At 40.3% G+C, this 15443-nt stretch overlaps 1 protein-coding gene across 2 annotated transcripts; it reads left to right on the forward strand.

Annotated features, from left to right (window-relative positions):
- The first annotated feature begins 512 nt into the window (after positions 1–512).
- Positions 513–15095, forward strand: TBPL1 (TATA-box binding protein like 1). 2 transcript variants are annotated; one of them, XM_075035753.1, is made up of 7 exons: positions 513–730; positions 7150–7336; positions 7996–8078; positions 9572–9635; positions 11377–11480; positions 11581–11675; positions 14561–15095. In XM_075035753.1, exons 2-7 carry the CDS (start codon positions 7202–7204, stop codon positions 14629–14631), a joined length of 552 nt encoding a protein of 183 aa, XP_074891854.1. In that variant the 5' UTR covers positions 513–730; positions 7150–7201; the 3' UTR covers positions 14632–15095. The 2 variants fall into 2 exon arrangements, with proteins under 2 accessions (XP_074891854.1, XP_074891855.1); XM_075035754.1 differs by lacking the exon at positions 513–730 and adding an exon at positions 856–1229.
- The last annotated feature ends 348 nt before the right edge of the window (positions 15096–15443 follow it).

The raw sequence follows: 15443 nt of genomic DNA on the forward strand, positions 1-15443 counted from the left end.
CACCAGGGACGTGCCACAAGCGTTCATGCCATCTGGTCTGCAAACTGGATCAGATCTCCTGCCGGGCGGCTGGCAAAGGTGCTGCCTCAGACGGTGTGGTTGGGATCAAGCCTGTATCAGCTGGCTAAAAGCCACGTACCGCGGGCCCACCGGCAGCGGGCGTGCAGGCAGGGGCTTCCAGGGTGGCCCACAGCCAGCCCTCCTGGTCCACAGCCGGAAAAATTTCACCTGACAAAAATTTCACCTGACAAACGCGCGGCTCCCCCGGGAGCTCCGAAGCAAGGCGGCGCCTCGGGGCCCTTTCACGACGGGCGCCGCGGCGCAGCTGAGGGTAAGAGCCTCCCTGCGCCCGGCCTGGGGCGCCGAAACTGCCCAGTTAGGCCGCGGCGGGGCAGCCCGGAGCCTCCGGCCCGCCCCGGGCGCTGCCGCCACCCTCGGCCCGCCGTGCCTGAGGGGGCGGCAGACGAAAGCGGAAGTGCGCTGCTAGCGCGGCGGCCGCCGCCCCCCCTTTCCTCCCCTCCCGCCGCCGTGACTTCCGGCGGCCGCTCTAGCCGGCGCCGCGTCTATGCCCGCGGCGCTGGGGGATGTTTATTGTCGCGGGGAGTCGGCCCAGGACCCGGAACGCCGCCGGGCGCCAGCGGCGGGGCGCCTAGCGACCGGCACCCCGCTCCGCCCCGCCCCGCCCCGCTCCGCCCGAGTGCCGCCGCCCGCCCAGCCGCCCGCCCGCACGGTAACGGCTGCCGCCCGCCGACGGGCCGCGCTCCTTCTCCTCCTCCTCCTCCTCCTCCTCCTCGCCGCCGCCTCGGGGGGCCGCGGCCCGGCGGGACCTGCAGCCCCTGCCCGAGGCGTCGGGGGTGCGGGGGGGGGGGGGGGACGACGCGGCTCCGCCGCCCGCGCGCGCCGGGGGGGGCCGTTGGGCACCCCCGCCCCCCCGCTACCGCCGTCCCTTGCCGGCTGAGGTGAGGGAGGCGGCGGGCGGCCTCCCCCCGCGCCCCCGCCCTGCCGCGGCCCTTGCCGGCTCCTCCCGCCGCGGTGCCGTTCCCCCCTCGGGGCGGGCGGGCCGCCCTATCCGGGAGAGGAAGGGGACGGAGCATCCTCCGGGGGAAACGGCCCGTTCCCCGGCAACCGGCGAGGCTTCCCCAAGGGGCACCGGGTGCCCCGCGCCCGAGCCCCCGAAATAGCGTGCCGGGCCCCGGGGGCTCTGTAACAGCCCCGGCCCCGCGCTGCAGGTAAGGAAGGGCGGGCGTGAGCCGGCGCTGCCGAGCGGCGGAGACCGGCGTGGCTAGGCCGCCTCCTGCCTGCGCTTTGTTTCTGCCGGGCTCGGCGGAGAAGTTTTCGGCCGGGGTTGGAGGGGAAACCAAGTGATTATTTGTTACCCTGAGTGCTGTGAGGGTGGTGCGCGCAGGGCTTCGAGTGAGATTCCCCGGCAGCGTCCATAGAAGAGCCACTTCTGTTCCCGCGGTCCGGCCGTGCAAACGGGAAATGTTTGACCGGGAGGGGGGCACGAGAGGCTTACCTGTTGTGTTAAATATTTCGTAACGGCGAAACGGATTTTTATTTTTCTGGCAATATTTTATCAAGTTGGAATGGCCACCTAGCCTGTCAGCCCAGACTTTTGTCATACTTACGACAACGTATCGTAAAGACCGAAAGGATTGTTCTTAATGCTTGGCATTCGACTATTACTGGGTGTTATAAGGGAAAGATGGCACGGAATGGGATGCGAGCGACTCTTGCTTTGAATATGAATGGACTTTTTTTTGATGAGAAAGATTTGAGGAAAAGGGCCTGTTATTAATTATTTAAAAATACGCTTTCTGGGCTTGTTCTGTAAACTGTTTGGCTTTATTCCTGCAACTGGCTTTGTGTTGGCAGACCGCAGGTCCGCAGGGATGCAATAGGCTTATCCGAGAGACTTGACAGCAAGATTGGGCATTTGTGTCCTACTTGCTTATGGCATAACTGGTATCATCATTCTATATGCATTGGTCTTAATTGGACAAATCCCTACTTTGACAATGGTTTTATGCGTATTTGGAAATTTTCTCTTTCTTCAAAATACATTTGTTTCATTCTGTGGGAAATAGTCATGACTGTGCAAATCTTGAAAGGTGAGAATATTAGCTTCAAGATGACCTTTTGCTTTAGGGACAATTTAACTTGCCACTAGAGACAACAGAAAGTAAAAGCATGCCCTGCTAGCTCACTGGCTGTACCTAAGAGAGTTGTTCAGACCAGAGGATTTTCTATACAGACAGTAGTAGCTACGTTGCTCTCAGTTCTGGGGAGTCATTCACCTGCCACCATGACTGTATATTGTATCTAAGAATTCAAGCAGATTTCAGAGGTCTGTCACCTCCAGCGCTTCATATAGACCTCTTTTCTGAGGGGCCGAATGCAAATCTTAAAAAACGCACCTTCAGTGGAAGGATGTAAGCGACTTTTCCTTGTTCCTGATGGGCTTTATTTTGTGCGTTCTCTGTTTTCATGTGGAAACCTCGTATGGAGGAGGTTACTGTTAACTTCTTAAAAAATGCTTTTGAAGCATCAGTTTGATGAATGCCTATTGGCACAGTAGTGACAGATAGCCCTTCAGCTGGGCTGTTGGAACTGTTTGTGGGGTTGGTCAGTTGGTTAGCTGCTCTGGAGCAAGGTTAAAAATAACCAGTAGAAGTTGCTTATACTTAGGCTGCTGGTGAAAAAGGTGTTTATTAAACTGTTCTGACATTAACATAACCATTGTTAGATACCCCCATCTACCTTTACAGCTCGGAGTTTCTTGGATCAAAGGTAGCCAAAAGCTTAAAATAAGACTTTGTTTATATACCCCATCCTAAGAGCCTTTCCTCTCTCTTTGATGATGGCGGTGTGGTTGGTTTGGTTTGGAACTTTTTGAAGACAGAGAGCGCTGGCTTTTTTTAGATTGTAAGATTTCAGTGCAGGGTGTTTGTCTTCATGTGTGTTTATACAGTATCTGAAATAGTATGGCCGTGGTCCTAACTGGGGTATGGGTATGGGTAATGCTTTGTTAACAACTTGAGTGTTCATTCCTTCCTCTGAAGTATTTCTTATTCTGGGCAGTTTCTCTAGTTTCAGTGTAGAATACATTACTTTACAGTGTCAAATACCCTTGAGGGGTTTTTTGTTGGTTTTATTTTCATGTTCTTTATTATGCTTTATGCATCTACTTTTTTTTCCCCCCTTCCTCTTTTTTAATTCTTAGGGTAATATTCCAGATGTATACCTGAAATCTGTGTTGAAAAGAAAGAACAAACTTTTAAAATTTCCTTGTTAAAATAAAATAAAATAATACAAACTTTGCAGAGATGTATTTAAGCTTTTTTTCTCTGTTGGGGTAGATTGTGTTACGCTGGTGCAAGAGACCTTGAAATCAAAGTTGTCTAGTTTCTTGTGCTGGAGAAAGCCATAATCTAAAAGAAATGCTGCACATATAGACAGGTAAATGATTTTATTTTCAATTTTAGCCTGTTATGAAATTAACATTAACTGGAACAATAAAATTTTAGAAATGACATTTAAGCTGCTAAAATTCAAAGATTCAGATGAGAGAACCTTTGGGCAAAATTAATCAACAAAACCTAAGGTGAGCTCAGTAAAATCAACTTGGGCATTTGCAGATCCAGAACTGGAAAGAACCAGATGTTTGGTTTCTACTCGGTCCCTCTGTTCTGCAAGTGTAACTGCATAAATATGGAATAGTAACTGACTTGTATGTAAGGCTGTTGCTTGATCTCAAAATGTATTTGAAAAAGCATGGGAGCATTATTTTCCCCATTTTGCAGATAGGAGACAGAAATGCAGAAATTCAGGTTTTGGGAAGTAACATAATGGGTCAGGGCTACACGGTAGGGATACAGTAGTGTGTATCAATAGCATAGAAGACAAGAGAAAACTGGGAAAGAGGAGGATCGGAATGTTGTTCAGGACTCCTGTGTTCCAGCTAGTCATGCTACTGGAGATACATATAAATCAGAGCTTCTGCTCACATGATTCCTATGAATTTGGATTTCCCTGAGACTTCCCAAAGAAAGGTAGCAGGATGTCTTTTCTCTAGATTTTTTTTTGTTGTTGTTGTCAGTACAGTGTGAGACATTAAAATTAACACTTAAGGCAGATATTGCAATAGGTTATGCTCACTCACTGCTTGGACAGGAATATCCAAGTCTAGAAACATTTTGGCTTCCCCAATATTTCTAAACCATGCCTTGGAAGAGGTTAACATTGTATTCGTATACTAAACGGGAATGGGTGTATTCAAAATTGTTGACACTTAGATTCAGGTTCTCAAAGAACGCGGGTAGTATTTAGCAGCAGCAAATAAAGATTTTTCTCAATACAAATGAGAAAAACTTGGTAATTAATATTTGCAACATTCAATATTTGAGTGAAAATTTTAACAATGAAATGCTTCTGTTAGATCAAGTAACATTAAAGTAGAATAAAGGCAGTTTTCAGGATTTTTACGCTGTATTCATATACTGCTGCTCTAACAAATTATGTCCCTTTTTAACTGAATGTCACAAAACATAGTCTAGAATATTAGCTACAGCTGAAATTAAATTTCAGATTAAAAAGCTCCTCCCTAAATATCTGTTGTCTTGAACTTTCACAACATGGCTAATGAAAACGGGGGCACACTTACTGTAATGTTGTGTAATTCTTCTTCCATTAAAATCTATGCAAGTAGATTGTATTTCTAATCAAGATACACCATAATTGCTGAAAACATCCTTACTGACAGCTCCACAGCATATTAATGTTCTTTTTTTCTGGTAGATCCCCCTTTAATGATAGATCTTTTCCTTTTAAATAGTAATTTTCCTTGCTTTCAACCCCTTTTTCCTTTGTTCTTAATGAGCACGTGACTTTTCTCCCCGGATCTGTTTAAGACAAGCCATCAGAGTTTTATGGGGACATTTTCGTACAGTATTATGGTTTGCTTAGAGGTTAGCAACCTTTTAAGGGTGTTATGCATAACGATGTTATTCTTTCAGAATGTAGAGATTGAGGGTACCAGTAGAAACTTGCTGATAATTGGGAGACGCTGCTGATAGGAGGTATCTTGTTTTCTTACATGGCAATTGTTCCTGGGTTCCAGTAAGTGAACTCAGCAAGAGCCAGGAGTTGGAGCCAGGGTGGAAAACAAATGCCTCTCTGAAGATGCCATGGGTTCCAGCTCCTTGCTCTGTGCTGGCCCTGCATGCATGCCATTCAAAATCTGCACATGTGCTATCTTTGGATCTGGTGCCATAAATTGCTAACCCAATCTGTAGTAGTCCATCAAAACCAGATGGAATAAGTAATTTCTAACTTTGAGGATTCATATAATTTCTGGTTTTAAAAAAAAAAAAAAAAAGATCTGGGAATACTAATTAGTTACTGTTTGTTCTCTTCTTTGCCTGCTTTCCCCCTCACCCCCACACGTAGCCTTTGGTTTCTCTGGTTTTCTCTCACTGTTCCTGCTGTTTTTTCATCTCTTTTCTGTGTTATTACTCGTCTTACCTATTCTTATATTAGACAAGCCAACAATTACAGAATAATTCTTTCGGCCGGGAACAAGCTGTGCGGTAGAAGCAGCAACCATCACAGCAGTTGACCCAGTACATTATGTGCATCTGCCTTGTAGTTTATTACTTCTGTATTGTCAGTGAGTTCTAGTCAAAGGTGCACCTTGGGTGAGTTCTCAATTAGAGACTGTGGCATGATGTATAGGAGGTCGTAGTCAGATGGAAATACTGATAATAATGTTAATTTTGTATCTTGAAGATTTCTGATATAGAACATAAGGCCAAAACATTTAAAGTGATATAAATGCATTACAGTCTGTTATGTATATTATTGTTCTTGATGCATAGTCTCCTGCTTCTTCCATGGCAGTGACCATGTAGAGCATTTCATATATCTGGATTTTTAATTTGATTTTACTCTTTGCTTTCTGTTGTGTTCATTTTGGATTAAATACTACTAAAATTTTAGATGAATGGATCAAGATAATATTGCCCCTATCTCTTAGGCTGTGGTCTACTTAGTCTACTTCTCTTGGAGTAAACCTAAGTTTTTTACATTCTTCTACAAAGAAAAATTCTTGAATGAACTACAATATTTTGATATGTCCTTTTCACTATATACCAATGTTTTTACTTTTTTTTCCTCTCCTTTCCCCAAATACTTCACCTGAGATTTGTTTGAGATGTCTGCTCTCTTAGCTTTGGTATGCTTACAGAAGAGATGTTGGGCAGTCTTGGGCTGGGCTAAGCAGTAGCCCAACAGCCCGTCTCGTGATCCTCCTCCCCCAGTTGAGGTGTGTGTTAGGAGTATCACCTTCAATGTGCACAGGCAGACTGGATGCTTCCTGGCTGCCTTAGGTTTGCTGTGCGTGCACTGTGCGGTCATCCTGTGCCTTCACAGGTACTCATGCTTTTCCTCAGAAACACTGGATTTTACTCTGCACGTACAATACGTTCATTCTATGCAGTGTGAGCAGTGTGGAAGGGGGTGAGAGGCCACTGTGGCTCAGCCCAGGCTGTTGCTGCCACCAGGACATTCTGTATAGTTCGCATTATGCTATTGTATTGGGAGAGATGGGCCAAGAGTGCTGGATGGAGTTGGGAAAGCTGTGGTAGCAGTCTGTCTACAGGCTGCAGTTTGTGTAACCCATGTTAGTTCAAAGTTATTCAGCAGGCTCGTCCATTCCAACACAAACATCAAGCTGTTCAGAATTATCAACTTCAGCAGTCAGACAAGTGCATTTTCCTGAGGTGTCTAATGACATCCTCAAATGAGCTGAGGAAAGATTATCCACTGGAGCTATGGAAAAAGTTTCAGTAATCTTTACTGTGTCCCAATATAGTTGGTAAGAGTTGTAACATATTTAAGAGTTGTTTAGATATTTTATACATGTATATGTATACACACTTTATTTCTGTTAAGTCTGGCAACATGGCTTCAAACAAATAACCTATTTTCCAGCATACAGGATGCAGACACCCCCCCTTCCCCACACACAGTTAAATGAGTCAGAGTGTAGTCACTTCTGCTTCTTGTCTCATTTAAGGGACGAATATATACAATGGCATTAGTAGGCAATTTTCTACTGCTGTGTTTAATTTTATCACTTTTGTTTCTCAGGATGTGGTCTTCATGGTGAGCTGGTGGGAAAACTGAGTTGTAAATCACCCCAATGGATGCGGACAGTGATGTTGCATTGGACATTTTAATCACAAATGTAGTGTGTGTTTTTAGAACAAGATGTCATTTAAACTTGAGGAAGATCGCATTAGAGGGAGCAAATGTGATATACAAGCGTGATGTTGGGGTAAGAAATTCAACGTGCCTCAATTATCTATTTTTACGAATGTTCCTTAAGCTAAACATTCTTGTGTCTGATATCTGTTTATGGTGGATAGAGAAAAGCATAGTTTTATTTCTGTATTTCTGTCTTGATAGGCATTTAGTCTGTCATACACTGAACTTATAGTAAGGGGAGTGGGTAAATATTGTCTCAGAAGACTGCAACTGTTGAGGTTACTAGTGTGTATAAGGCATGTGATGAGACATCTTACACCTCAGGGTCTGTTTTTGCCTCCCCAAATTTGACGGTTTTGTCAAGAAAATATATGCTGATAAGGAGTCAGCAATGTGGGAGTCACTGTAAATAGAAAAAAAATAGCACAATGCTTGTAGCTTTCAGCTTTTTATTCAGAGGAAAATACCTTCATTTAATCTATTTCGTGAACGCTGAATCACTGGCTGAGATATTCCACGCTTATTTTGCTCTTTTGAAGAGCTGTTTCTTTGTTTGTTTTTTTAATTACTGAAAGAGATTAAGGAACAGTTCAAGGCTATCAAAAATAAAGGAAGTATTAGTGTAACAGTTGATTTGTCTAACAGTTGATTATTTTTTTTTCCCCCAGTATGAAATTGAACTACCACTAATTCCCAATTCTTCCACTTTTTTTTTTTTTTTCTTTTTAGAAAGTATTAATGAAGCTTAGGAAGCCTAGGATTACCGCCACAATTTGGTCCTCAGGAAAAGTTATTTGCACAGGAGCCACAAGGTGAGTTCATGAAGACTCTTTCTCTAGCTGTAAATTCTTGTGTATTTTAAAATAGAATGTTGTAAATGAAGAAGATGGCAAGAGGCAGTACTTGCCACTGTTAAGATTCACTTATACAGGATCACACATAGATCTTTGCCAAGCTACATATTTAGGAGCAACTTTTCTATATGAAGTGTCTGCCTCAGTGTCCTGGTTTCAGGTGGGGTAGAGTTAATTTTCTTTCTAGTAGCTGGTATAGTGTTATGTTTTGGATTCAGTATGAGAAGAATGTTGATAACACACCGATGTTTTCAGTTGTTGCTAAGTAGTGTTTAGACTAAGTCAAGGATTTTTCAGCTCCTAATGCCCAGCCAGCGAGAAGGCTGGAGGGGCACAAGAAGGTGGCACAGGACACAGCCAGGGCACCTGACCCAAACTGGCCAAAGGGGTATTCCATACCGTATGATATCATGCCCAGTATATAAACTGGGGGGAGTTGGCCTGGCGGGGGATCACTGCTCAGAACTAACTGGGCATTGGTTGGCGAGTGGTGAGCAATTGCATTGTACATCACTTGTTTTGTATATTCCAATCCTTTTATTATTATTGTCATTTTATTATTGTTATTATTATCATGATTAGTTTCTTCCTTTCTGTTCTATTAATCTGTTATTATCTCAACCCACAAGTTTTACCTTTTTACTTCCTATTCTCTCCTCCATCCCACTGGGTGTGGCGGGAAGTGAGTGAGCAGCTGTGTGGTGCTTAATTGCTGACTGGGATTAAACCACAACACTCAGACTAAGGTGAAATCATAAGCAACATCAGTTTAGCCTTCTGGGAGAGCAGCAGGGAAGACTACTTTATGAAGAACATCCTAGAGATTTAATTTGAGAACTCTTTAAGAATTCTATGTTTTTAGTCAGAACTTGAAATTTGGGAAGGAATGACCTTTTTTGAGGGATATCTCCTACTCTTTCATGAAAACCCACCTGAATTTAATCAAGTTGTACAGTATTGAGGGACTGGAAAGAAGCAAAAGCAGGCTCTCAGTTCAGATAGATCTGAGACTTGCTAAACTCTTAACAGCTGAATTCCTTTAAGATATATCTGCATTATGGAGTAAGGATAAGGTACGATAGTAAATTTGCATACTTTCTGTATATGGTCTCTGTCTCAAAAAGGAACGTGATTGTTTAGGACGTTAACTCCAGACTACCTGTGATCGTATCTGTTTATTAAGTATGTATGATCAAAATATGTCTCCCACTTCAGCTGGAGCCAAGTGCCAGGATATTCTTCAAACAGGGTGAAAGGACTCCATTTGACTATCTAGATAGTTAAAATGTAATACATACAGTAGGATATAATGAAGGCTGTCCATGTGATCATGGTTCATGTGCTACATAAAACAGTTCACCTTGTAGTCTGAGTAGCTATTGTGGTATGTGTGCACACAAATATGTACTTTATTTCTGTTAATGCTAGATTCTTTTCTTTCTCCTTTATAGTGAAGAAGAAGCTAAATTTGGTGCCAGACGATTAGCTCGTAGTCTACAGAAACTAGGTTTTCAGGTAATTCTAATGAAAAAGGACTTGTATGACTCAAGCAATGCTGGTAGTCCATTTTTTAAGAAAGAAACAAATATGAGGGAGCGTAACAATTTAGCAGTGAGCATGTTTTCGTTCAGATGTCCCTTTTGTGTCGGCATACGTTTTCCAGATGCTGACTAAAGAGAAGCTGTTTTATTTTGTGGATTTGAGTTTCATTTGGCAGCTCAGAGAAGTGCTTCTTCACTGGCTAATGAACAACAAAATTTGTTTAATAAATGAACCACCCACAGATGTTTCTTGGATAGAATTTAGAGTATCTTGAAAGATTTATTTGGAAGGAGTGCTGAAGAGTATAAACCTAACTGTCATTTGAACATAGTTTTCCCTCATTTCTGATGGAATAGCAGATATGTGTCCATCTTGTTAAGGGCAAGTTTGAGCCTCTAATTAAAGAGGAGACAAAAAGTGCTTCTGCACTGTCAGGATGCACAGCAAGAAACAAGCCAAATAAAATACTTAGAACGTGAAACCCCTCTTTTTTTCTGGGCTTGGGTTAACATTACCAGTCAAAAACACCACTTGCATTTCATAGTAAATGTTGAAAAACGGCAACATGAATGACTTAAAATTACACATTTTAGTACTCTAAAACTTCCTGGTAGTCAGTTATGCTGTTTACCCACAGCTTCAGTTTACAGACAGACAATTACATAGACACAGTGGCTGTCCTTTGGGAGGGACAGGCTACCTTTGATTGTAGTACATAAAGGCAGTGGTGATGGGCTGTCGTGGTAGTGCTGCATCAGACCCAAGCAGAATTTAGACACTCTTACTGTTATGAATGCATACATTAGACCCATCCTCTTAAAGTTGGAATGGAACATTAAATCACTGAGGTGAACAGTGCTTCCAGGGTGGACACACCAAGTTTTATAATAAAGTGAGTGGTTTAAGGGGAATATATTTTGAAGATTAAATTGACAGTTGACCTTTTATAAAGATAAGTTGCTGCTACTGGTAGTATTCTTCTAAAAACTTTTGACTAAGTAACAGTCATTTTAAGTTTAGGAAATCTCAGAAAATGAACAAAAGTTTATTCAGTGATATTTCCAACACTGACTTCTCAGCAGTGCAGTTGTTTGTTTAGGAATTGTCCATTGACTATTTTATTGTCATCTAAAATGGCTGTGGTAAAGAATAACTGAAAGCCAGTAGTTTGAGCTGGGTTTCAGAAAGTAATGGAGTAGAAAAACAGCTTGCTGTACTAGCCACTGGAGATTTGAAACAAAAAAATTTTCACCTTTTTTCTTATTCTTAGCTTTAATAAAAATGGTGTATAGCAACAAGGCATTAAAGAAGTTTTCAAATTGTGTAAGATTCTTGTAACAATGAAATCTAAGCTTTTTCTCTGCTTATTTTGATGTTGCATGAGCTATTTAATTTAGTTTATTTTCAATTTGATGGTGTTTAGTACAGCAATATGAGTTGTTTCTGTGTCTCATTCTTAAACTGTGCTGTAACCATATAATACAACTGTGAAGTGTCTAGTTCAACAGTTACTGTACCACAGAAGGATAAAGTAAGTTGAGTCCATTAAGTACTGTTTAGATTCCTATTAGAAATGCATCAATCACAAGGTTTTAATTTTGAAATCTCATCAAAATATTCTAATTAGTATTCTAACTTTTTTTTTTGCAACCCATACATCTGCCTCACTGTAAACTGAATTTCTAATGTCTTTTTTTTCCTCTCTTTTGAAAAGGTAATTTTCACAGATTTTAAAGTTGTGAATGTTTTAGCAGTGTGCAACATGCCCTTTGAGATCAGATTGCCAGAATTTACGAAGAATAACAGACCTCATGCGAGGTACAGTAGGATTTTAAAGAATTATAATCTTGGCATACTTCTTAAGCTTTTCTTTTTCAATTCTAGATCTATAATTTTTACCTTTTATTTTGTTTTCTAGTTATGAACCAGAACTTCATCCTGCCGTGTGTTACAGAATAAAAACTCTCAGAGCTACCTTACAGATTTTTTCCACAGGCAGTATCACAGTTACAGGTATTTTGATGTCAAAAATAAATATTTAACTTGTTGGGAATATTTAACTTTAGGGCCAGTAGGTTTAGGAAAGTAAGATGTTTGAAATAGTCAAAAGATATGGTGAAGGGATTTTGTTTCCCAGGACTAGCACCTAGTTTGTTTTTGAGTGAAAGTGCCGAAAGAGTTGTAGAGAAAGTGTTATTATTAGTAGGCTCAAAAATTACTGGGTTTTATAGAAACAAAAGTGAGATAAGACTTAAGAATGCAGGTATTTATTGTTTATTTGAATTTTTTCTTTTTTTTGTCTTCATAGTGCTGTAAACTACACTGCATGTAGCATTAACATCCCTTTCATAAATACGTTTCCAAACTGGAGATTTATGGAAATGTGTAGGATAGCATAGCATTTTGTCATAACTGAACTTGACCAATACTTGCAGTTCTTCAGACTTGTGCTCTTTCTCTTAAAGCTCAGCTGAGAGAGAACCACCACCTGAATCACAGGCATTAGTGATTTTTCCCCATGTAATCAGACATATGATTGTCCTGAGTCTTGAAGATACCATGCCATGGTTTTTTTTCCTCTCTCATCCTAATTTTTGTTTTCCATTCTTTGTTATGTTTGCTTGTGAGGTGTCCACCGTAGGCTTCCAGATACGAGAAGCCAGTTTTTTTAGAGAATACCCCTTAAAATGGTACAGAACCAAAAAACATCACTTTAGCGGGAATTCTGTCTTGTGGTTGTTAGAGCTCAGCTACCGGTTCAGAAGTTGGGTAGGGATTTTTATTTTCACATCTTAACTCCTTAACAAATACCTAGGTTTTAAAAGGAACACTTCTCACAAGATATCGGGAGAAGTATTTTTCAAAGAAGACTCCATCAGATTTGGTAATCTGAAAATATAGGGCTAAAAAGTATTTCAAGATAGCAGTATATGTTCTGAACAGAGCAACTGGTTTAGCCAAAACCAGAAACTAAATTTAAAATAAATAAGAAGCTTGAGTATCACTGCAGTAATAAAAGGCTGTCAGCGTGTCTTGTCAGCCTCCTAATGAGTTTTAGCCTTTCTGTAAGATTCTTATTACTCCATATATGAGACAAAATCACTTTCATATTTCCAGAATTGTTCTTTCAAATATGAAGGCAAATATGGTAAACATCAAAGTTTTACTTCCTTCTGGTTTACTTGTTACAGTGGGTTTGAAATACTTGAGACCACTTTTCGTTTTGAAGCCTTCTGTTTTGTCTAGGCCTTTCTTCTAGGGAAAAAGAGAGTCCAGTCTTATGCTTTTTGTTCTAAAAATTTTTAAAATTACTTTTCAACCTTACTCTACTCCCTCTCAAGTGCATTCAGGTGAGGTTCTGTTTCACCATTCATATTTCTGTAGTACTAGTACTTGTCATGCCACTAACTCAAAGAATTTTATTTGAGATACATAATTAGAAAAGTTATAAAAAAATAGGAAGGTGGTGGGTTTTTTTTAATGGGACAAGTATAAAAAGATTTAGAGTTACATTGAGAGAAGAAAAATAACTGATATGTAATCGGAAGAAGTATTAATTTTTCTTCCTCCAAAATGAGCGATGCGGGGGGGGTTGATTTGTTTTCTTCTCTTACACTCTCTGCAATGATGATCCAGTTTTTACACTTCTTCAACCCTATAGGGAGTGACTTTTTTTTTTTTACAAGAATGATTTGCCTACTCATACTCTCACTTTCTGAAGGCTTTCTCTAGAACTTGCTTTTTTTGTAATAGCGGACAAATTTAAGGAAGGTGCAATATCTGCCCACAAAGCAAGTATCTTTCACCAGGCTTGTTTTAGGGGAGTGCTTAATTCACAAAGTTTGAAAATACAGGAAGAATCCTATTCCATTCCATTTTTTTTCTGACTGAGCGTGTAAATTAAAACAGTATTTCCATAATTACTTAAATAAGTAACTTCATAACTTATTTAACTTACTTATGGTTTGGGGGAACCATTTTGAATAGTTCTCTATACTTGGAAGAAATTTTTGAAGTCTAAAGCAAGCTAAAAAACCACTGAGTTCACAGTTGTCAAAGCACCTGAGAAATTGCTGTTTTCATTTATCTGCATCACCAAACTTCTGTCCAGGATGAATTTCTTCTGCCATGTTACTGCTCGCTTATTTGGAATCTTAATTGTTCATTGCATAAAATGGTCTAGTACAGTTAGAAAGTGTCACTAGTTCATTCTTCCTTTTCTTTCCCCAAATGTTCATAGATCGTGTTAGATAACCTTCATATGCTTCATCCTGAGACAATAACCGTTCCCTGGCTTGCAGGTTTTGTCCTGAGGTGAATGGTGGTGCTATTTGCAAAATCCAGACTAGAAAGTAATAGTCTATAATTTTCAAATATAAAATAACACTGCTTGAAACATACTCAGGTTAAATGCAGCATTATTTAGCAGTAGTTTTTGTTGGTAGGTTTTTAAAAGAAGAGCTAAAAGTGGCTAGGCTTTGACTAATACAAATTCCTAGAAGATTAGCATAAGTAAAAGTATTTCTTTTACCTCTGCCACTCAGGCTCTGCCGTCTTCTCTGGGCTGACTTTTTAAGCAAGTAAATCAAAAAGCACCCAAGTTGTTATGAAATTAAATGACAGTATTATTTATTTGTAGTCTAGCCATTGACCAGTGTAGAGCATCTTGCAGATTTCATGCAAGAGTCTTTTCTTGTAAGTAAAAGTGATCAGAGGAACACCTTCTTAAGTTGGGAGGAATGGGGGAGAAATTATTTTTGTCTACAGTATAAAGTTGTAGTAGCTAAAAATATTAAGGTTATTTTAAAGATACTACTGTTTTAATTTCCATTTCCCTGATTTTTCTCTTCCTACTGCCTTTTTTTTTTTTTTTTTTTTTTTTTTTAAATATGTCTCAGGGCCAAATGTAAAGGCTGTTGCCAGTGCTGTGGAACAGATTTACCCGTTCGTGTTTGAAAGCAGGAAATAAATTTTATAATTCACCACTTGATGGTTAGGTTGCCTAACCAAGCACCTTTAAAGACTGCTGCACATTGGACTAAAAGCAAAAAGGAAAACTGGACCAACCATAGCAGAGGAATACAGACTCTTTTACTTGCTCATGGCTACAGTATAAACTCCAGTTCTTTTGGATTTTACTCTTAACAGTGCTGTATTGTAAAAACGGAAGTTTACAAGATATGAAATTGCTGCTTTTAAAAAGACATTCTATTTATTTTTGCAGTAATTTCTGTGTATTCATAAGCAAAGCTGTCACGATGTGCACTACCTTTAAAACATTATTTTTTTTTCTTAGTTTGAGCTTGTGTTTTATTTGTGAATAGTCTTTTACATTTTTGTATGCTGAATATTGGGCACCAAAGAAGCTGTAAAAGTTATCTTTTTCACCTGATGAATGTGCACAAATAAAAGTTTGGAAAATATTTCTCTTCATACCTGTTCTGTTATATTCCTTTCCCTTTTTCTATTACAGTTAAAATTGTATAGCTGCAAATTAATTTGAAACAATGTAAGAATAGTCTTTCGCTGATACTTTCTGTTTCTAATTGTAGTATGTGTAAAACTTTGTGCGTGGGTTAGATTGAAATCTATAGTAGTTACGTATGTTTATCCGAGGATGAAATTTGGTTTGTTCCCAGTTCTCTTAACTACATGCCAGACTTCAAGTATTTTCTTGCTGTTACATGAAGAGAAGACATTTCTAAATATAAAGGTCTACAGCAAGTGTTTTCCTATAGATGATGAGGAAATCTTATCAACTAAAGAAGCTACTGTAGAAAA

Source organism: Buteo buteo, chromosome 9 (assembly GCF_964188355.1).
Source record: "Buteo buteo chromosome 9, bButBut1.hap1.1, whole genome shotgun sequence".
NCBI classification, from domain to species: Eukaryota; Metazoa; Chordata; class Aves; order Accipitriformes; family Accipitridae; genus Buteo; species Buteo buteo.